A 24962-nucleotide genomic window follows, 5' to 3' on the forward strand; every position below is an offset into this window, starting at 1 on the left:
ACATCAATATTGAGGTATCCTAAGGTACGTGCAGACTTACGCGCTGCGCGACACACAAACGGAACGCAAGTTGTTCGCAGGTCGTGCGCAACCAACTGGCCAAGACAATGATTGCAAGCTCGCGATCACCGTACTTGGAGCGAATCCTTGTTCGCGCAGCGCGTAAGTATGTACGCAGCTTTAGATGGAAATTAAAACATGGCTCAAGGCATTAATACAATATTTGAATTCCCATGCCTTCAGTGATGAAATAGAAATATATTTATTACCATTTGATCCATTAGAAACATCAGACATTGTCACAGGTCATCAATAAAAAAGTGTAACATATGCTACTGAAAATATAATAAGTCAATATCTCATTATCATTATTTTACTAAATCTATACATTCTTGCGCATTATCACTAGCTTCACAGGGATACCTTGTACACTCCACCCTTTATCAGGGAATTTGTGACTCTCACTGTAATAATGCAACCGCATCTAGGTTTAATCACATCTAAAGCTGTGTACAGATTGAAATTTTGAGAAAGCTTTCTTCAAAAAGTGGTTGTTTCGACAAAGTTGAAGCCACAAACTGAACTCATAAACACTCTTTTTCTATCTAGAATTGAATGGTTTTGCAAAATATATAACAATTGAATAATGTTGCAGATTGCAACGAATGAGCGCACGCAGTAGCAATGGCGCGGGAGAAGCGAGCACCAGCGGTGCAGCAAGTTTGGCCATTCTGGAAGTGAACGCCGACTTCCTCAACGCTCTGCCTCCAAACATCCAAGCCGAAGTGCTCGCTCAACAGCGTTTGGAGCAGCAACGCCAAGCGGCCGCTGCAGCCAATCCCAACGAACCTATGGATCCAGCTGCATTTTTCGAGGTAGTAACTCGTATTATTTGATTTTATTTTATTTAATAATCATTGGAATACAACAATGTTTTGGGAATAATCCCATTTGATAGGTAATTTGTTAGTACTAATACTATACAATCAAAAAATAAAAAGGTAGTGTAATCATTGAAGCCTGCTCTGTCACTGAGTGAGTGTAATCTTTAACTCTGTGATTGTGGAAAGGTTTTTCTCTATTAACATTTTTTTGACAGCCTGTTTCAATGGAATTGTTGATTCAATATTTCGAATGGCGGTTGGCAGCCTATTATATAGTCTCATTCCAGAATAAAATGGAGCTTTTTCAAATGCTACATATCTATGAATTGGAAATGCATTGATGTTTCTATTTCGAGTATTATATTGATGAATGTCTGTACAAATGAATGAATGAATGAATTTTTTGCCAAAAACAAAATACAAAAAATCTTTACAAAAAATAAATATAAGTATATGCTACTGCACTTAAACCAAGATACATACATTTATTTAATTAGATATAATAACGAAATTATATCCTTTATATTATAAATAATAGTTATAAAATGAAGATTCAATTTATGTTCACATGCATAAGTACAGTAGGTGAGGCAAAAACACCGGCAAAAGGGAGATTCCTTGTGCGCCAGTGTGAGTCGTAAATCAGTTTATGTTTACTTTAACAAAAACTACCAGCTGTTGAATGTAAATGGAAGGAAGTGTAAGTATGTTGAGGTCCTTGAAAAATGCGTTATATGAGTCCCTTGATCTCAATCTACAAATGACTCTCAACATTTTTTTTCTGCATGATAGAATCTTTGAAATTGTTTTTAATTAAGATAGGTTGTAAAATGATGCTTTACCATATGCTGACATTTTCATTTGAAAGTGAATGATTGATTTTTAAACATGATTGAGGACTGATGAATAAATAAAAGAGAAAGCTAGAGGCAAGTTGAGGCCTATTAAATCACTATTAAAACACATGATGTTTATAAAAGTAACCGGCTCTAAATTATGCTATAGAAGCCATACCCCGAGATGGCATTTAACGCTAGCCTTATGTTAAGATGCGACGTGACGTAACACGAGTCTGCTAGACCATTTAATATCATATGATCATATAATGTTTACACCTCAATTTGGACATTATAATATGATCATATGATATTAACTAGTCCAGCAGACTCGCTCCACGTCTCAATATGAGACAAGCCCATTCAGTAGTGGATTCAAAGGGCCTCATCTTCCTTTTCAGTTTATTTCCACAAGTGGAGGCTACATCCTTACATGAATAATAGGGAGGCTAGGGTAAAACTGGATGAGAGGTTTGACAACACGCAATTGCAGCATAATTTATTTCCTAAGTACCTTGGTGTGACGCTTCACCACACTCTGTTCTACAAAAATCACCTTCATAATGTTGCTGAGAAATTGAAAGCTAGGAATAATATTTTGCAAAAACTCTGTGGAACAACGTGGAGAACATCAGCAACAACTTTGCGCTGTACTGCCCTGGGACTAGTACACCCCACAGCTGAATACTGTGCAACTGTGTGAATGAATAGTGCCCATGGGACCATTACAACCACCCCCACATATTGGTTGCTAGTTCTCATCAACATTACCCCACCAGGAATGCGAAGATCTTTTGCTTAGAGGTTCGCAATAATATGTTCGCAAGATGATCGCGCGCTTGTCTTATTGTTGACTTCAATACGCTACAACAATAAACTGTGAAACGTTCAATCCAGTTGATCGGGTGACAAAACTAAATAAAATATTCTGACAAGGATTGCTGGGTAGCCTAATAAAACCTTATGTTTATATAATAAATAATATTTTTACAGGTTTCTACACTAATAAAACACTTTGGGCGATCTATACTGATTAGATTTATTACTTTCAACACTATAACACCCGGAGGTAAACTAGAAACAACTATAAACTGATAACTACCTAATAAATTACTCAGAATTATCACACGCTTACGTTAACTAATATAAATAACTGTCACCTATAAGCTACTACAAAAGTCTGTTATCACTTTATCACAAGTCTGTCACGATAAGAGAAGAAACGAGCAATACCACTGTAGTTTGTCAACTAACTGGCGCGCCATTTATATAGGCAACAGAACTTTCGAGAAGGATCTGGAGGTGTCGAACACGCCCGACCAATCACAGTGTTTCGAAGGTTCTGGAACGCGCTTGTCATTGGTCGACGTCTCCCTGCACCAAGATGAACTCACGGGAATGATTCAGAAGCCCCCCTGCCTCTTCTGTGTTGTTTACCCCTCGCCTGCTGCCATCCTTCTAAAGGCCTCATCCATAACAATATTATGTTTATTGCATTTATGTTGATGTTTTATTACAAAAGGTTGTCTGTCAATGTTTTGAAATGTGTAAAGGATTGGTTGGGAGTTCGGCTTTTTTCTTTTACATGGTAATATGCTGGTACCTATCAATAAAGAATTTGTTTTAATATGTTTCTTGTGTTTATATGTTTTATTATGTTTAAATAATTTGTTCATTTCAATGTTCTAACTATTAAGAAGCTCTATGTTGAATTTGTATGCATTTAAGAACAAAATGAACTTGAATATCCCAACCCAACATGAACATAGGACTATATAGTAGCAGTCATCTTCAACATTTATTTATTTATTCGCAATGGAGATTCCCCAAATATGTCTCATTTACAATATAAATCTTACAAATACAAATGAAAAAAACATCCCAGTTTAGAGAGAAATTCGCGAGCTGTTTGCGACAGAAATGTCTCTTACATGATAAATATAATTTTGCGGAATGCTCCCCCCCATATAAGTAATCCAGGTTCTTGTACTGTACTCAAATACAATAAAGTGCTACATGAATGGTTGGCATTTCTGAATCACTATCAATGTGATAGATTGATAAAATCAATGTATGTGTAACGTCTTGAAATTTCATTCACTCATGTGTGTGCGTAAGTGTGTGTGTGTATGTGTGTGTTTCCCTTCCCGTGCGAATGTTCATAGTTGAGCTTGAATTTTAAATAAGTATTTTGTTTTCTAATTCAATAGTTTTGATATTGTATTGTTCAATAATATTGAATATTGGTAGTTATCTATAATAGTGATCCTACTTCTCCGTATCATATATAAGTTATCTGTGTAAATTAAATTCTAATATACGTATGCGAACTCTTACTCACGAACAGACCGACAGGTCCATGTGAGTACAGTTTCAATTATTTTTTGAAACAGTTTAAACATATATAATCTTCTTTAAATTAGTACATTTACTGATGTTTTATAAATGTGTTTTTTTTTTCTTGAAACAATAAAATTCAAAAGTAATTTTTATCTATTTAATTTTGATAATTTAATAATTATTAATTCCGATAACTTCATATTCTAACACAGAGATCGTAACTGATCCAACGAAATCGTTAACCGCGCATGCGAAGCTATTGGTTAGTTCGCCCTACGAACTTGCCAAGCTCGCGTTCTGTTCTTGTGCGACCTGCGATTATCTTGCGAACTGCTCGCGTAACATTCGTTTACGGAGCAGAGCGTAAGTCTGTACGCACCTTTAGATGTTTGACGATTCGGTCAAGATATTTCATTACGGATATGACTTTTACAGGATATGGAGACGGATCTTCGCGTAGCGATCCTCACCGACATGGAGGATTCGCAGGTAGCTGTGCTCCCCCCAGAGCTGGCCGCCGAAGCACAGAACTTGCGTCGTGAGGCGGAATCAAGAAATCGACAGATGCATGGTCGCTTTGTCACACATGTAACTGGAACCAATGGCCTGTCTTCTATTCTGAGAGCTGCGGGACCAAGAGGTGGGTTTTATCATTCAACATTTTCATTAGCAACACATTTTCCTATAAATATATATGAGCATAGAGAAAAGATAGTGTAAGATAGTGAATCCCATGGTATTGGTCGTTTTTGTTCCAAATCGCAAGCCAATTTTTGTTATCTCAAGCCAATAAACTGTGAAACGTTCAATCCAGTTGATCGGGTGACAAAACTAAATAAAATATTCTGACAAGGATTGCTGGGTAGCCTAATAAAACCTTATGTTTATATAATAAATAATATTTTACAGGTTTCTACACTAATAAAACACTTTGGGCGATCTATACTGATTAGATTTATTACTTTCAACACTATAACACCCGGAGGTAAACTAGAAACAACTATAAACTGATAACTACCTAATAAATTACTCAGAATTATCACACGCTTACGTTAACTAATATAAATAACTGTCACCTATAAGCTACTACAAAAGTCTGTTATCACTTTATCACAAGTCTGTCACGTTAAGAGAAGAAACGAGCAATACCACTGTAGTTTGTCAACTAACTGGCCGACTGCAACACGCGCCATTTATATAGGCAACAGAACTTTCGAGAAGGATCTGGAGGTGTCGAACACGCCCGACCAATCACAGTGTTTCGAAGGTTCTGGAACGCGCTTGTCATTGGTCGACGTCTCCCTGCACCAAGATGAACGCACGGGAATGATTCAGAAGCCCCCCTGCCTCTTCTGTGTTGTTTACCCCTCGCCTGCTGCCATCCTTCTAAAGGCCTCATCCATAACAATATTATGTTTATTGCATTTATGTTGATGTTTTATTACAAAAGGTTGTCTGTCAATGTTTTGAAATGTGTAAAGGATTGGTTGGGAGTTCGGCTTTTTTCTTTTACATGGTAATATGCTGGTACCTATCAATAAAGAATTTGTTTTAATATGTTTCTTGTGTTTATATGTTTTATTATGTTTAAATAATTTGTTCATTTCAATGTTCTAACTATTAAGAAGCTCTATGTTGAATTTGTATGCATTTAAGAACAAAATGAACTTGAATATCCCAACCCAACATGAACATAGGACTATATAGAAGCAGTCATCTTCAACATTTATTTATTTATTCACAATGGAGACAACGGGATTCCCCAAATATGTCTCATTTACAATATAAATCTTACAAATACAAATGAAAAAAACATCCCAGTTTAGAGAGAAATTCGCGAGCTGTTTGCGACAGAAATGTCTCTTACATGATAAATATAATTTTGCGGAATGCTCCCCCCCCCCATATAAGTCATCCAGGTTCTTGTACTGTACTCAAATACAATAAAGTGCTACATGAATGGTTAGCATTTCTGAATGACTATCAGTGTGGTAGATTGATAAAATCAATGTATGTGTATGTATGTGTGTGTGCGTGTGTGTATGTGTGTGTTTCCCTTCCCGTGCGAATGTTCACAGTTGAGCTTGAATTTTAAATAAGTATTTTGTTTTCTAATTCAATAGTTTTGATATTGTATTGTTCAATACTATTGAATATTGGTAGTTATCTATAATAGTGATCCTACTTCTCCGTATCATATATAAGTTATCTGTGTAAATTAAATTCTAATATACGTATGCGAACTCTTACTCACGAACAGACCGACAGGTCCATGTGAGTACAGTTTCAATTATTTTGTGAAACAGTTTAAACATATATAATCTTCTTTAAATTAGTACATTTACTGATGTTTTATAAATCTGTTTTTTTTTGTGAAACAATAAAATTCAAAAGTAATTTTTATATCTATTTAATTTTGATAATTTAATAATTATAATTCCGATAACTTCATATTCTAACACAGAGATCGTAACTGATCCAACGAAATCGTTAACCGCGCATGCGAAGCTATTGGTTAGTTCGCCCTACGAACTTGCCAAGCTCGCGTTCTGTTCTTGTGCGACCTGCGATTATCTTGCGAACTGCTCGCGTAAAATTCGTTTACGGAGCAGAGCGTAAGTCTGTACGCACCTTTAGATGTTTGACGATTCGGTCAAGATATTTCATTACGGATATGACTTTTACAGGATATGGAGACGGATCTTCGCGTAGCGATCCTCACCGACATGGAGGATTCGCAGGTAGCTGTGCTCCCCCCAGAGCTGGCCGCCGAAGCACAGAACTTGCGTCGTGAGGCGGAATCAAGAAATCGACAGATGCATGGTCGCTTTGTCACACATGTAACTGGAACCAATGGCCTGTCTTCTATTCTGAGAGCTGCGGGACCAAGAGGTGGGTTTTATCATTCAACATTTTCATTAGCAACACATTTTCCTATAAATATATATGAGCATAGAGAAAAGATAGTGTAAGATAGTGAATCCCATGGTATTGGTCGTTTTTGTTCCAAATCGCAAGCCAATTTTTGTTATCTCAAGCCAATTACTGTCGATTATAACTTTTGTTGGGGTGAGAGTGTACGAACATCTCAGTATTAGAGACTACCAGCGTCACATAGCTTCACGAAAAATAACTACTAGAACTATCGGCTTGAGTTAACAGTGAAATATGGAACAAACTGTTTGATTAAGTTAGGTTGGGTTAACTTTCATTCCAATACAAGTTTGTGTTTCTTGAATAGTTCCAAATTTTCTTAAATAACTCAATATTATTCGTTAAAAGTGGTAATTGAGTGGAATATTTCTAATTAATTTATCAATTTAAGCCATCTAAATTCAAAATATTTATAGTTTTAGTGTTTATTTTGAACCAAAATTTTCTAAAAATCGTACACGTGAAATTATAACCTTATCTTGGACTTTGTCACCTATAAATTTGGAAGAAAAATAGCACAAGGACTACCTTCTTATTTTATCTTTCAATGTTATTACATTAGTGTCGTTTGCATTGTAAATAAATAAATACAACCCCCCTAGAACGCTACTATCTCTTCTTGGCCCAATTCATTATCTTCTACAAACACATTTATTGTTGAATGTTTAATTAGGCTCTGTTTGATTAGGTTAGGTTTATTTCCTGTTCAATACAACCCCCAAAATGCTACTATTTCTTCTTGGTCAAATTCATTATCCTCTACAAACACGTTTATAGTTGAATGTTTAATTAGGCTCTGTTTGATAATGTTTTATCGTTTGTGTGTAGGTCCTCGAGGGGGCGGCCCGCGTTACACGATCCAGAGTTTACGCGGACATCAGCAGCACTGGTCAGCATGGGCATTGCGCCAACATGCAACATACAACATTCAGCGTACTCAACCCATCAAGCCCACTGCGCGCACGCGCGGCAGACAAATCCTGGACTACGAGAGCATCTGCTGTCTGCTCATCCTGCTATTCATCGACGATAACAAACTCAACACTGTCAGACTGCATCGCGTCTTCAGAAATCTCTGCTATCACGCACCTACGCGAGACTGGATCATAATGGTATGCCATACTTTCCTTCCAAAATTCAGAGATCAGTTGAAGAGAGAATCAAGTCCTACACATACACACAATCACTGGGCCAATACACTGCGTTTACATTGGTCAAGTTTCCTTGACATTTTTTTAACGTTTGAGTTGAATGGGCGAGTTTGAAAACTTTCAAGTTTTTGAAGAAAATTTTGAAAGAAGCCAAGTTTACTTGAATTCAAATTTTCATGACCTCAAAAGTATATAATAATTGTGAATTAAGAAATCAAATTATGTCAACGTTTTCTTCTTCTTATCATACTTTCTTCTACATCAAAATTTCTCATGTAGTTGTTTTATACATTCTACATTGACTGACGTGCACTTGCACTTGTTCGCATTTAATACGATCACACCCTTGAGCCAGTTAAAAACACATCGATTTTTGTTCGTACGATATTTTGCCGTACTTATGAATTCTATCAGATTAAACTGAACTTGACAAACATAAACTGTTTGAAATCATCTGTTTTTCTAATAGAATTTATAAGGATGGCAAAATATTGTACGAACAAAAATCTATGTGTGTAGCTAGCCTCTGTTTAATCCAATAGAATTTATAAGGACAGCAAAATATTGTACGAACAAAAATCGATGTGTGTGTAGCTAGCCTTACTGGAGATATGTGTGTGTATATGGCTGAGGAGTTTAGAACTTATCAACTTATGCGATCTGTAAGTTGGTAAGGCTGGCCACTAATTAAAAAATATGTGTACACACATGTCGTCATACATTGTTGTGTCATCACAGCGAAAGGCTTCAAACAAAACATTTTTTGAGGCTAGGTTTTTGTATCTTCGATTTTCTGTAAGTTGCCAGAGTCCATAGAGCTTCCAATTGCTCGATACAAAAAGTTTCTTTTTGAAGTTGTGTGTGCTGCCAACCCGTTCTACTCACAGTACAAAAAGTATCTTTTCCAAGTTCTGTGTGTCAACCCGTTGTACTAGTTGGAGTTGTTTTTTTAATAAAAAATATTAACCAAATTTTGTTGCACTTTTTTCATATTTCTTGATATTGTTGATGACCGTAGGTCGGATGGCAAAAAATTATTATAGAAATTACTAGAGCCCTCTTCAAGCTTTTTCAACTCATCATGGTCTTGTAACGTTGTTGCAGTCGTTGCTTTCGATAATGGAGAAGAGCAACGAGGGTGCTGACACAGCTGAGAAACCAATGATGGCTGCCACATCGTCATCAAATGCTGCTGCATCTTCGTCTAACAGACAAAGCAAGCGGATTGCCGCACGTAACGGCAACTCTAACGACGTACAATCGACTGCGACACAGCAGCCGCAACCGACACCGCAATCAGTCATCACTGCTAATGCCCTTGCGTGAGTATTTTACTGCGCCCATAAGGGGCGTTTACATTAGTCAAGTTTCCTTGAGGGTCGCCGCCAACTTGTCTCTCCGACAACTAAGCTCCTTGCAATTTTGACCACAGGCGTCCCCTGGCAAAAAATACCATTGCCGTCAACTAGTCTCCCCGACAGCACGCTCACGACAACCAAGCTCCCCCCCCCCCCCGTCAGCCAAGCTTCTCTCTCAGGAGCTCGGTTGACGCCTTCAACCAATCCACTTGAAAGAGGTTTTAAAAGGAGCTTGGTTGTGGCGCATTCCCTCTCTTGACGTTTGTGTGAAATAAATGTATTTTGCAAACTTCAAGTTTATATGGGATAAGGCACAGCCAAAGAAGAAGAAGAAGAAGAACTCAAGTCAAGTTTATAAGAACAGAAACTTGAATGTACACCAATGTGTACACTCTTCTTCAAGTTTTGTTGATACTACATTTTTGTTTTGTTTTACTTTTGACGATTTCCTATACTCTCCAAGTGTCACCTAGATGAAAATCTAAAACAAATATTTAATGTGGCAAGTACGGACAGTAATGATGGACTATTATTTTTGTCAAGAGTATCTTCGGAGAATTGAAAACAATAATTTTTGAGACCCCTGATTGAAATTGATTGATCAATTGTGGTTGATAGTGAAGACCCGGTCGATCAGATATTTAATAATTTTTTGTGTGCTTACTGTGCAGCTTTTTGTGAGTCTTTCCCCATTGTATGCCGGAAAAATAACAATGTTGAATTGATCATTCTTCAAGTGGCACCCGGATTTGTCGCGGTCAAAATAGAAGCAATGATAAAAACATTTCAAGTCATTGTTTTTTTTCTATCTTTGTATAAAAAGAATAAATAGATAAATGCAATGATACTCTTAGGAAGAGAGGTTTTGGGCTAACGCCTGTTTTTCTTTCTAATACTGTAATGTGTTTGATCGTATAAATTGATGTTATTATAAATAATAAAACATATTTAATGAACGTGTTGGACAGTTGGACACGAATGGAATCAGCCAGTACATGGTTGAATATCAGCATGGACGCTGCCCTCGGATGTCGGGCCACAGTGTTCCATGTCAACAAGATCCCTGGCAGAAGGACAGGCACCATTACCATAAATCATCAGGCTGCTCCATTTGTGTACAGGTCTGTATAATTCAAATCAAATTACTAGTATAGATTATTGTTGGATTATAGATAGTTGGTCGGTATCACAACATTGTACTTCCTCCTGTTTTTTTTTCTGTACAAATACAGATAAAATAATATGCTCAACCATCAGCTGATGAATAGCGAAGTGTGCGTGTTCGTGACGCACAAGTATGTACGCTCCTTAAGGAGTAGGATTTCTTGGATGTAATTTTGAATACAGATATGTTGTTCAACTACATGTGTATGATATTTTAGTTAGTGTAGGTCTCACCTTGAATAATATTAAACGAAAATCCACATTACCCCTGCTAACTGATAACCCTGTTGTCAATATTTGCGGTAGCAGAAGTCTTCAGGGTGATTTGAAGCATTTAAATGGGATTTTCGTTTAATAATAATTAATTGATTAGCATTTGAATGAATGCGATTTCTCATTAATTTCTATCTGTGGTCTCACCTTGCTTGAATATATCATCTGGACTTTGAGGCTCAACTCACACTTACGCGACTCAAGAAACACACAGCATGTGTTTCCAAATGGTGACACTCAAACCAGTCGATTCTACTCCCCGCGACGTCACCATTTGAGAACACATGCTGCGTGGAGAAGAGACCAGAGTCGCAGTCTCTTCTCGACTTGGTCGCGTAAGTGTGAGTTGAGCCTACCTCGACTCAAATCCTGTACGACTCCAGTCTCTCGATTTTACGACTTTTTTGCTCATTGTCACTAGTTCAGTCCATGCTACTCCATTTTCTAACCTTACTTGATAAAAATATAAGATCTAATTCGTCACTACTTAGCATGTAACAAATTTTATAATAATTATTATGAATATATTGTCTTATCTATTTCTTATTATTGTCTTATCTGAAATGTTAAAACATCACTTTCATCAAGCATAACCTCACTTTCATAAAAAAAAGCTCGGTACTAGCAAGTCAAGTCGAGGCTCGACCAACATGTCGAGTCGACGCTCGACTTAGTCTCAGAGTCGCGAGGTCGCGGGGACTAGAATCGACTGGCCTGAGTGTACCATTTGAAAACACATGCTGCGTCGAGAAGAGACTAGAGTCACAGTCCCTTCTCGACTTGAGTAGCGTAAGTGTGAGCTGAGCATTATAAAATGTTGTAATATAATTATAGATGAATATAATAATTGTTGTTTCAGACACTGTCTGGACCTGTTGATCTCGCTGGCCAAGACCTTCCCGGTCTCGTTTGTGCCGAAAGTGCAGGCTACCACCACTAACAGCAGTAGCAGCGACGCAAATAAGAAGAAGGACGGCACCACCTTCTGGGAAATTCTAGTCAGACTGGACGCATCTTTCAACTCGAAGAAAGGCAAGAGCACACCGAAGAACATGCAGATCAAGCAGCAAATCGAGCACACCAGCCTGGACACTGCGCCGTTCGGCCAACTGTTAAGGATGCTTGCCTCGCCCGTAGTCAACAAGAGCTCGCTGCTCCTCAACAAACTGCTTCGACTCTTGGCAGTTGTCTCGTCTGCCTTGCAGGTCAGTTTAAACTCTGATTACAGTAGCTTTGCCACCGTCACTTTGAAACGGCATATAGGCAAGGTATGATTCGCGCGCTAATATTCACGGCTTTACTAAAAAATCATGCTTCAGAGACCCTATAGTGAGGTCCACGTTATAATGGCAGTGTTGAATTAGCAACTCCACTGCAATTATAACGTGAACCTCACTAAAGATCCTCATACTCTGTACATAATTACTTCTTACTTGTGATGTACATGTGCAGCATAGAAGGCATACAGCGGCAGGGTTATAACGGCGGCTATGTTGCCGTTGTGTACCGGCCAGCCTTCTCTAATTTCCAGTGAGTATTCAAGCGCTCATGTTAAACTTGGAAAGTTTCCTCTCTGCAATGACAGACTCGACTGACTCTAATCGACAAATTGGCAACTGCGCTTCCACCTATGACTATTAATCACTGTAATTGGCTGATCTCTCTCCATTTCTCTGCGCCGCAAATTCCTCCAAGTCTGAAGTAATTTTGTACAAAGTACAGATGGATGAAGCTCCCTACAGAACTTCCTTGGAGGAAGCGCTCTACACAATCAGGCTTCTGAAACCTAGAGCCCTGGATGGAGGAAGCGCCCTATACATCAAATGAGAGTGTTGCAACTTATCACCAACAATGGAAAGAACATTGAGAACGAATGTCAGCTGATAGGCTGTGTTGTGCTAAAAGCGCGTAGCCCCAAAAGCTCCTTATGTATCATTTCGGATGCAACACGTTGCTTTTAAGAAGATACAAAAGAGCATCTGTTGCTTATGGAAAGATACATTTTCAAAAATGTTTGGTGTTTTTGGATGGGTAGTATTGTAGTCTAGTCCATAATATTGCCATATATGTAATATGTGATTCATGCTACACAGCTGTTAGAAGGAAGAATGGGGAAGGGACACGTGGGAGAGCAAGACCAACAAGGTTAAGGAGGTTGAGGAGGACATCCGCTCCGTGACAAAACGTGGATGGAGACGTTTAGTTAATCAGAGAACAGATTGGGGGCGTATCATACAGCAAGCCAAGGCCCGCCCACCCAGGGCTGTAGAGCGTCCAAACAAGAAGAAGAAGAACATTCATTTTACAAATATTCCATATTACAATATCCAGTACAGTATTATTAGTCCAGTAGAAATCCAATCCAGTCCAGTACAATTCCATACTAATTCATGACTTTGAAAATTTCAAATGTCATTACAATTTCAGCTTCTCTTCTTCTCTGCAATATAATTATATTGCTACCATTTTCAGAACGCACTGAAATATTGTTTGATTAAACTGTGGTCAAGGGCCAGACCGCATTGCGGTAATTAGAGGTGATATTAGTAATATTAATTTGTAATTACTTTGATGGCGGATGTGAATGAAGTTATCATGCTGCTAATGCTGTACCGTTTGCAGGTGTACAAAGAACCGGAGCAGATTGCTGGCGATGGCTTTGGAATCCTGAGCAATGACACTTTGCGTCATGTGTCTGTTGTGGCCGATGTGCTCACATCGATTTGCTGCACCGAGGAGGGCATTCAGGATGCCACCGCACTTCTGCTCCACATGTCCGTTCGACTCAAGCCAATTAGACAACCGGTAATAACATGTTTTCATATCGCTTTCTACTTTCAGACAATAGTTAACGACTGAAAATGTTGTCAAGTGAACAACTACAAGACTTGACTTATTTCGAGAGAAATAGCACAAAAGGTTACCTTTATTTTTCTCTCCCTATCATGTACTTGAAGAATGAATGAACAAAAATAAAAGTTTTCCAAACTGCCATATCTGTCAAGAATTTTCACATTAAAATGATGTACAGTAGTGAATCATTTTAAATTTAAAAAAAAAATTGTAGCAAAATTTTTGAAGATTTCCAATATTTTCAAGTGTTTATTCGTTGTTATATGGCTTTTATATCAACTATTAAAAAATATAATTATGAAATTTTGATCACGTATTGTGAATGTGAAAATTTGTTGAAATGTGATGAGCATAACTCCATTTTGGACTGATCAATAAACACAATTCTGGAAGAGAATTTTAGGGCTTACTCCTGTTTTTTCATCCCAATAATGAGATGTTCAACCAGATGAATGAATAAAACTCATCGTCCGGAAGATATACATAGTTCAAATTAAATAATAGTTATAAAAATCCCCTCAGTTTATTTCAACACTACAAAGTTATTTAATTTTAACAATTCTAAATTGCCGTTCAATACTGTATGTTGATGACACAACATTTATCAATAAATGTACTGACCTTCAAAATCTTAAAAATCCAACTGAGACCACTCTGATGCAAGCAGCGACATGGTTTAGGGCTAACGGCTTCATGCTCAACGAGAATAAAACACAGACTATGCACTTCACCCTTAGAGGTGGCTTAGATTGTGTGGATGCAATAAGCGATGTAAAATTTCTGGGGATATTCATTGACAGATATTTTACTTGGGAAGCTCATATTAATTATATATCAAGCAAACTTTCAAGAGTGATTTATCTGATCAGACAACTGAAAAATCATGTTCCAGATAATTGTTTGAGATCGATATATTTTGCCTGAGTATTGCAACATATGGCATACTACTGTGGGGAAATACTAGTCATGCAGAAAATATTTTATTATTGCAAAAGAAGGTGGTCAGGGTTTTAACTGATTCTCATAGACTAGCACACTGTAAGCCTCTTTTCGTCCAGCTTAGAATAATGACAATAGTGAATTTTGGCATATATACTGTATCGTTGCATGTTAAAAAAAACTCATCCAATTTAAAATTAAGGCATCAAACTCATAGCTATAACATGAAATTGTCATAGGATTGATATTCCCTATCATAGGTTATCCAAAACAGCCAAAAGTTATGATACATTTGGTATAAAAATTTGCAATAAATTACCTACAGATTTCATATCAGAGACAGAAAAGAAATTTAAGACGAGATCATTGAATTGGCTTGTGATAAATCCTTTTTATAGTGTTGAAGAGTTCTTTGAGAGTGAAATAATTGTTGCTTAGAGTTAAGAGGTTTCTATTTGTATTTATATATTGTTCTAAAGGCTCAAGTTGTGCTGTAAGGAATATGTTTTGTACATTCAAATGTATCTTATAATAAATTTATTATTAATGTATTTGAAAAATCCAATTGACTTACAGTTTACTTAGGTAGTGTATTATTTTAAGACTCAGTAATGTAATTTTGTATGTACAGTTGCTGTAAAATTTGATTTTATCTTTTGTCTTACTGTAATCAATATTGTTCTAAGAATTTAACGGCAATAAAATCATAGTTATTTATTTAATTAAACAATGTTATTTATTTTATCTACACTTGAAAATGGCTCTCGAAGAGTTGAAATTAGTTGTGTTCTAGAGGCTCCACTCTACCATATATCTTTCATGTTGTTGTTCCTCTAAAATAACTACTGTATTCTTTTACGAATGTTTATGCTTTCATACCAGAGAATCAGATATATTTACCGCTAAGTAAATAATAAATGTGGGTTATTGAATTGTGTTGGCAGATCCAAAACATGTTGCTTGACAGTTGCAATAGTTTGGCACAGAAAATCAACGAAGAAATAAAGACGTTGATGAAAGAAGTGATCGCCTACCGGAAAGCCAGCAAGGCGGAGAACGAAGAGAAGAATGATGAAACCAAGACCGTCGCAAAAGGAATATTGAGCAATCGGTAACATTTATAAGTTCAATCACAATATTTTTTTTCTTGTAAAAATTAAAATTTCACAGATGGAAATTACTGAGATATTGCATTTATCAAATGCTAATGAATAAGGAGATCAGCTTGAATATATAATAATATGAATCCAGGATTCATTCCAACATCCGAAACACTTTGAATCCTTAAATGAGGATTTTCTTTCAATTTCTCAGTTTTGCTATTTTCAATTTTGATTTCTGTAGCCTTTTTCGTTCCTTTGGAACGGAGAGTTTTATTTTAGGTTCGTAGGGGCCTTTTCAAGGTGGGATATTACAACTTTTTAGAAATGCAATTAAAGTCTTATTCTATTATCACAAATAAGATGAAACATTTCATGAAAGATTAAACTTGCTTAGGATACTGAATAATTTCATATTACTGCTTATCTGATACTAAGTTTCATTATAGTTTATTCTTTCTGTAAAACATTATATGCTGTGTTCTTTTTGTATTATTTAGTACAATTAACTTCAAAGAAAGTGAAGTTTTTTTCTTACTAAAGAAAAAAACGTGTGTATGTGTGTTTTTCTATGTATTTATTATTAAATTATATTGTTTTGTTTGATTCAGATTTACGAATGATACAGTAGTGGTGTCCGCTCCAAAGAGGGTGAAGACCGGTCTCGATCTTCAACTGTCTGCTATGGGACCTTTGATCTCAAAAACATCCAGCCAAGCCTCCATGTTGCGTCTTTTGAAAGTCATTGTCCAAATCAGAAGTTCAACTCGCGCTTTTGAAACAAGAAATGCAAATAAAGACGACGAAGAAAATGGTAAGATACAGCTGCAATTCGGGAGAAGAATATTGAAGCGTTCACCTGGTTCCTCTTTCCAATATTAAAAGTTCCTCTTGGAACTTTATGGATAAATAAATGAGAAAATACATCTCTGAATAGAATATTCAATGCAGATGAATGTAATGTGTTGTGTATGCATTTTGAGTGAATAAATAAATCATTTTTGGTTGTTGTAAATTGTAAATTGAAGTGTGTAATTGGATAATGTGCAAGTGACACATAACCAACATATAGTGAGATCCACGTTATAATATTTATTATTCGACAAAACCGATAGCACTATCTTTTTCTAGCTCCGCAACGTTGCCAAATCCGTTTTTAACAATGTAGAAATATAATTAATGAAGGCAGTGCTGTCTTCATCCACTGTCATTATAAGGTGCGCCTCACCTCACTATACATACATTTGGACTGTTGGACTATAAATTAGAATTGGAACCGTTTTGGGCCTACAAGCCTGTGATACCATAGAGCAAAGATAACATAACAAGATATCCCATGATATAGGTAGTTAATGTTGCAAATTTCACTGTTAAGCCAAGCCGATTACTGTCGAGTAATGTCTATTACAACTATTTTGGCCGATTGAGAGAACTGTAAGAACGGCACATTATAAGAGACGACTACCAGTGTCACAAAATAACTACTTGAATTACCAGCTTGAGTTAACTGTGAAATTTGGAATATAAACGCCGCCCTATATCTTCACATGCTATATGGTGGTACTGTTCTGAAAGTTGTGTGTAACTCTGAATCATTGAATAAATAAACTTGATTTGTTGTTGTAGATGATGATGAGGAAGAGGAAGAAGAGGAGGATGAGGAGTTATTCCTGCAGGAAGAGGCGAGAAGCAATGACAGGCAGGCTGATGAAGATGGCCAAGGAGCTGGCAGAGAGAGAAGGAGGAATAATCCTACACCTCTCAGCCAACTGCTAAAGTTGGATGATCTGTGGACTTCGCTCAGTGACTGTTTGTGTCAACTTGACAAGACTCAAGACACTCACGCCTGTCTCGTTTTGCAGGTCTGTATTTCAAATTCAAATTCACTTATTTCCTCTTGAATGATACAAACATGTTTGAATAATAATAATGAAAATACAGATAAATAATATTCTTTACATGGGCTATGGTGCCTATGTGCGAAGAAGAGTCTGAATCGATTTATCTTATTTGTGTAGATAAAGTATTTATCTAACAATAAAATACAATACAATAGAGCACCGATTATCCAGACTAATTGATGCATGCCGGTATCCGGATAATCGTTTAAACTATATTTTAACCTAGCTAGCTCTTGAGTGTAGGCATAATTGAAATATTGCATTCTGGCCTACAGTACTTGAGGCCTAGATTAGATACTGTTTTTGGTGAGATGTAGTGATATTCATATATGATGAAACACTAGAATATTGTTCAAAAATATCACAAATTTATTAAAAAACTCAAAATGTTAGGTTAGGACACCTGGTTGGATTGTAAATCTCTATAAATACTATTGTTAAATTTTAAAGATTTGAATTTTGACACTTATATACGGCACCATAGGTGTTGAAACGTATTTAATTTTTTAATGAATTCTTGACATTTCTAGACAGTATTCTAGTGTTTGATTGGATTGTGTTGTTCGGTTTACAGCCGGCCGTTGAGGCTTCAATATTATTAACTATTTATTTTGTAAATTTATGAATGTTGTTTAATTGTATTGTCATTTTGATTGTGTTGTGACTAATTAATTTTGTTGTTTGGTTTACAGCCGGCCGTCGAGGCGTTCTTTATAGTGCACGCCAGCAGCGCAGAGGCTGCAGTACCCAGCAAAGGAAGCGAGCAAGGCAGTAGTCAGGGCAGAAGCCAGGCCACAAGCAACCAGGGCAGTAGCCAGGCCACAAGCAGCCAGGGAGGTGCTGGCCCCTCGAGTGAGTTGGCCGCTCCGCCCCCTCTCTCGCCTCTGCCTACTGATGGCTTAGAGAGTGAACCATCATCACAACCCGAAACTACCCAATCAAAGTTCCTCAAATTTGCCGGTAACTAAATTTATAAATCAGTCTAGATTAATAGAACACTAGAATATTGTCTGAAAAGATCACCAATTTATTAAAAAGTTGCTAACATGCTATACATCAATGAATTACTTTGTAATAATGATTTCAAACATCCAATGAAAGCTATATAAATAGAAGTAATGACTTGTGCTAATGCAAATATAGGCCGAATATAATACATCACTGTATATCTGAAGTCAGTATAGAGTTTTCCTTGCTTGGAATTCATTAGTGAATTTGCTTCATAAGTTTTTTTTTTCATTCGAAATCATTTTTCTATCATTCCGGTATTCATTATTGAAAATATTTCACAAAAAAATCAATTTTACAGTTGGTTCGAAGCTTCAAGCGATTGCTTGAAAATTGGATTGGCAGTGGAGGAAAATAGAACAGCGTCGCCGATTCTCTGCCTTGCCACTGCTATCTATAGAGGATACCTGATACAGTTTCATAATCGAGATTATCTTTGTATTCAATTATATTTCTTCACCGATTCGGCAACAGTATATACAGTATACAGTTGAAAGCATTCAATGTGATCACATCCTTTGTTGAATTGCAAGTTGAACAGTTCATTCAAGCGATCATGCGTTATTCGTGCATCTTTTATGTATAAGCCAATTCCTTTCTTCAATAATTGAAGAGACTTGAAATGTTGTCAAAAAAATCCACTTTATTTTAATAAAAGTTATCATTTTACAGGAGCATGCGTTCGTTTGTGCTCACACATCATCAGCTGTGAGTTACTGGATAGTGCATTTTCAATTATGGAAAAGTTCCAAAACATCAATATTCACTATACAAACCTTTCATCAATATTTAGATTAGTATTAAATTGTATGAATGCTAGATGATGAGTATTTATCTATTTATTTAGATAATTATTAATTGTGTGAATGCTTGGTGATTTACAGAAACGCACCGTACAGTGCTGAATCAGATTCTGCGCCAGAGCAGCACGCCACTTGTGGACGGGCCTTTCTCGGTGTTGGTCAATCATACCCGGATGTTGGACTTTGACGTGAAACGACGTTACTTCCGCAGTGAGCTGGAGCGTGTTGACGAGGCGGTTCGTCGCGAAGAACTCGCTTTGCACGTCAAGAGGGCATCCATCTTCGAGGACTCCTTCCGCGAATTGCACCGTCGTACTCCTGAGGAATGGAAGAACCGCTTCTACATCGTCTTCGAAGGTAGGATCGATTTGAAATTATGCTAATTGGCACTGGCCAGTCCAATAAAACTGAATTATTGGTGTTGGTGGCACAATCACTGGGCCAATACGCTGCGTTTACATTGGTCAAGTTTCCTCTTGACGTTTGAGTTGAATGGGCGATCTTGAAAACTTGAAGTCAAGTTTACTTGAATTCAAATTTTCATAACCTCAAAAGTATATAATTGTGAATTGAGAAATCAAATTAATGTCAAAGTTTTCTTCTTCATATTATACTTTTTTATGTAGTTGTTTAATACATTCTACATTGACTGACAACTGTTAGGCCAGTTACAAACACATCGATTTTTGGACGTATGATTTTTTGGTGTCCTTATACATTCTATCACATTAAACGGAACTCACATGAAACATAATCTGTTAAATGTGATAGAATGTATAAGGACACCAAAAAATCATACGTCCAAAAATCTCAATTCAATTTATTCCCATCAAAAAAATACATCAATAAAACATTAACATCACAATTCAATAACAAATATTTTCAGGGAATAAATATTCCCCCACATAGACTATTGGTCCGTGTGTGGGGGAAGAATTCCTATCTATAATAACTGTAAAATAAAAAATTAAATTCTGCAGAATTCTACCTTAATATTATTCTCACTTAACTATTACAATGGAGTGATCCGTGCTCTAGTGGATAGAGTGCTTGCGTAGGAGCATAGAGATCTCGGGTTCAAACCCTCTCACAACCAAAAGTTTTTTTAACCAGATCACTCCCGTGTTATCGGATGGGCACGTTAAATTGTCGGTCCCGGCTGAAGCATGACAGTCGTAAGGCCCATTGACGGCTCAAATTATATATTCAGGCGGTGGGACCTTCCCGCAAGGGACTCCCCACCAACAAAAGCCATACGAATTTACTTTAACTATTACAATATTGGAAATATGTTATATAAAGAAAAATAAATATAAATTATTAATAGTTTTTTTTTTAATAAACAGAGCATGATGTCGTGGGTTTCTTTTATTAAAGACTTAGTATTATGTTGGAGTACCTTTCTCCTAAAGTTTTTAAATTACTTATTATAATGTTCAGAGTGCTGCATCACAGTACCAGAGTTAACAGAGTTTGAATCAGAATCTACATATAGGGCGAGTTTATGAGGGCTTCTGATGCCTCCCGACCAATACTAAGCAACCATGTGACTATCTTCTTTTTGTAGTTAGCAACACTGCATCCCTCAGCCTCTTTTATTGTGATTGGAAGATTGCGATGAAGTAGGTGAGCAATACGAAATGGGTTGTTATCGACCGATGTAAAGGTAGCTCTAGGTGTATTAAACCCAAAATTCAGCATATGTCTAGTGGGGTAGTTATGGTTTAGCTGTGTAAAAATTTCTGTTCTGTACGATTTGATAAAAATAAGAAGAGTTTTAATGTAGATTTGTCTTATGTCAAGAACAGGAAATTCGGTGTAGAGTTGTTCAGTAGGAAATCGGATATTTTTATTTAGAATTATTTTGACGAGTGATCTCTGTGTGACAGCTAGTGGATGCAGCGCGGCGGCCGAGACTCCCTCCCCCACGCCAGAACACCATACTGGAGCAACGACTGCACGTAGGCAAAGTAAACCGTCCTACACTGACCCACAGTTAGCACCCCTCCAAGCTGCGAAAAGGCGTAAATGAGTTTTCTAAGCCTGTTTTTAACTTCCTGAATGTGTGGAACCCAGGATAATTTATGATCAATTATTACACCTAAATATTTGTATTGTTCCACACGCTCTATGACATTGCAGCCGCAGTCCACCGACTGCAGGTCACCACAGGAGTGGAGGGCCAGCCGCTCGGAGCAGGGTCACTGTCACTTCTGAAAAATATTGGCAGATGCTTGGTTTTTTCTACATTTAATGTTAAGGTATTCTGCTCCAACCAGCGTTTGATTTTGACCAAGTCTGCCCCCGCCTGTTCGTAAGCTTCGTCCCACGTGCAGCCGGACGACACCACCGCCGCGTCATCAGCGAAAAGGAACAACCTGCCACCCGTGGAAACCTTCTCTAAATTTTTGATGTATATCAGGAACAAAAGCGGCCCCAGTGTACTTCCCTGAACCACTCCATAGTCGATTCTAGCCTTTTCACTGTTAATGCCATTTATACTAACGTATTGGATGCGGTTCTCCACGTAGCTTATGAACCACTCCAACGATTTAACACCTATGTAATGCAATTTTGAAATTAACTTATGTCGATCTATGGAGTCGAATGCTTTAGCTAGGTCCAGGAAAGTAACCAGGACACGTCTCCTATCTCCAATCTCCTTAGCTATGTTTTTAGAAAACTCAAAAAATGCATGAGACGTGCTCCTGTCCTTTCTAAAACCGAACTGGAGATCTGATATTATTTTCTCACGCTCCAAGTAATCAGCAAGCTGTAATTTAACACATTTTTCAATGATCTTAGATAAGGTGCAAAGCAGAGAAATCGGTCTGTAATTAGATGTTAAGTTTTTTTGACCTGATTTATAGATTGGTACCACTTTGGCTATTTTACATGGTTTTGGAAATTTATTTGTGTTGAAGCTGAGGTTAACTATATGAAGCAAGGGAGTAATCAAAGTGGCAATATTGTTTTTAATAAATTTTGATGGTATATTATCCCAGCCCGGCGCAGAGTTGCCCTTAATGCTCCCTACCACCTCAATAAGCTCCTGCCGTGTAACTGGCCGCAGCCGGAACATAGAATCAGCGGCGTGGTCAGCGTCGTCCACCTCAAGTGGACCGGCGGGGTTGAGAGCCCCAGCCAGCCTGCGACCGACTGATACATAATACCTATTAAACTCATTACCTATTTGTTTGATATCTTCGGAAGAGGGGGGAGCAGTGTTACTATGTCCCTCAAAAGCATTCAAGGGAAATTTAGTTGCCTGTAGGCCGTCCCGCAACATCGTTAACAATGTCCCAGAATTTCCTAGGGTCCCCGTTAGATTCTTGTATTTTAATTTTATAATAATCGAATTTCGCGCGTTTGATTAATGACTTCAATGTATTTCTATATCGTTTATATTTTGAATTGAGTAACACATTTTGTGGGTTTGCTCTGGCCTCTTTAGCTAGTTTGTCACGGCAGCGTATGAATGACAGAAGACCACCCGTAATCCAAGGCTTCAACTTTCTGCTTTTTGCTTTGTGAACATGAATTGTTGTATTTTTCTCCAATATTTCCAGTATAATGCTATTGAAATTGATAGAAGCGGTATCTACATCAGTTGATTCTAATACTCTTTGCCAGGTTTCGTTTTTAAGGGAATCTGTTATATTTGGCCAGTTTATTTTCTTATAGTAGTTTTTATCTGAGTTGTTTGTTTTTGAATCGCTTGAATTGATATTGATGTAGTGATCAGTTATGTCTGTCTTCAGTATTGAAGAGTAAACAAAGAGGTTTTTAGGAAGTGAGATGAAAAAATGATCTATACAGGTATTGCTTGTGGGAGAGTTGCTTTATCAATGCATGCTACAAACCCATTTTCATATAAGATATCCAGGTAACGCTCTTCTTGTAAATTGGGGTTTAGAATGTCGCAATTTATATCACCGGCAATGATTTCCAAGCTCCTTTGATTCGGCGGCGCAGTACTGAATAAGCCCTCCAGTCCGTTGTTAAAAGCTGATAGTGATGAAGACGGGCTGCGATAAATACAGTAAATTTGACAAGGACAGTTAGCCCAGTTGAAAGATAAAGCGAGGCAGGTTGCAACTCCTCCCACAATCAGCTGGTTACTAGTTACTGATAAAGATTCATCGATATATACGACATACCGTCACACTGATTGATACTGTTGTAGGAACGAAGCAACCTGAAGCCCTCAATACTATATATCTGTTTGTAACTGGCCTAACAGTTTTCAGTAAATGTAGAATGTATGAAACAACTACATGAAAAAGTATGATGTAGAAGAAAGTATGATATATGAAGAAGAAAACTTTGACATTAATCTGATTTCTCAATTCGCAATTATATACTTTTGAGGTTATGAGAATATGAATTCAAGTAAACTTGACTTCAAGTTTTCAAAATCGCCCATCCAACTCAAACGTTAAAAAAGGACAAGGAAACTTGACCAATGTAAAGCTTTATCATTACATATCTTTTATCGTAAAGCATAAAATCATCTCAAGTTGAATCCAAAAGTCAACATCTACAAAACTTGAAGAAGGGTCTACATTGGTGTAGTGGATTTAAGTTGGCAAAATACATTCATTTTTAACAAAACTTGAATTCAAGTAAACTTGACTGATGTGTAAACGGCCCTCAAGGTAGTGATTTCAGTATTTATTATCAAGTTGTACTCTGTCTTCCCTTGGGCTTCTAAATTCTCTAAAAAAATGGTGAGTTCTCCACTGTTGCTACATTAATATAATTATTGGTATTTCAGGGGAAGAAGGGCAGGACGCCGGAGGCCTGTTGAGAGAATGGTATATGATCATATCGAGGGAGATTTTCAACCCGGATTATGCACTTTTCACTACATCGGAGGGCGACAAAGTGACGTACACTATAAATACCTCATCGCACTACAACCCGAACCATCTTCTCTACTTTAAATTCGTAGGAAGGGTAATTGGTAAGTCATTTTAATCGGCTCATCATATGCTTATCCATATGTTCACACAGATAAATCTGCAAATTATTTCAATTTGTACCGCTAAATATAATTATTCATAAAGAGTGTTTTGTATAAAAATTTAACAAAAGTACTAGTAGTGGTCTATAATTGACATTCAAGTAGCCCTATCAAAATACTTGATTAGATGATTCAAAAGTTTGAAACTCGCTCACTTAGCTGTAGGTCATAGATTTCTCAAATAAATCATGTTTGTACGTTCAAACTTGCCTTTTTTTATGTAGATACAAAATATTATTCAATCTTTATTCTTTATTTATTTATAGAATAAATACATTATCAAAATGATAGGGAGAGGAAAAATAAGGTAACCTTAATCCAATTGCATCTCAGAAGTACACTCTTAAGCCCCGCACACACACATCGATTTTTGCTCGTACGGTATTTTGCCG

The 24962-nt window shown here is 37.0% G+C and overlaps 1 protein-coding gene across 1 annotated transcript in view; it reads left to right on the top strand.

Annotated features, from left to right (window-relative positions):
- LOC111051988 (E3 ubiquitin-protein ligase HUWE1) overlaps positions 1-24962 on the top strand; it is a gene marked incomplete in the record, with an annotated part of 177940 nt that overhangs the window by 145561 nt on the left and 7417 nt on the right. Inside the window, 14 exon segments of the mRNA XM_039441421.1 lie at positions 656-875; positions 4496-4776; positions 6744-6952; positions 7823-8106; positions 9250-9467; positions 10472-10624; positions 11800-12145; positions 13563-13745; positions 15677-15843; positions 16444-16646; positions 17459-17694; positions 18426-18693; positions 19626-19901; positions 24322-24510. Of these exon segments, the coding sequence (XP_039297355.1) occupies positions 656-875; positions 4496-4776; positions 6744-6952; positions 7823-8106; positions 9250-9467; positions 10472-10624; positions 11800-12145; positions 13563-13745; positions 15677-15843; positions 16444-16646; positions 17459-17694; positions 18426-18693; positions 19626-19901; positions 24322-24510 (3233 nt within the window).

Source organism: Nilaparvata lugens, chromosome X (assembly GCF_014356525.2).
Source record: "Nilaparvata lugens isolate BPH chromosome X, ASM1435652v1, whole genome shotgun sequence".
Classification (NCBI taxonomy): domain Eukaryota; kingdom Metazoa; phylum Arthropoda; class Insecta; order Hemiptera; family Delphacidae; genus Nilaparvata; species Nilaparvata lugens.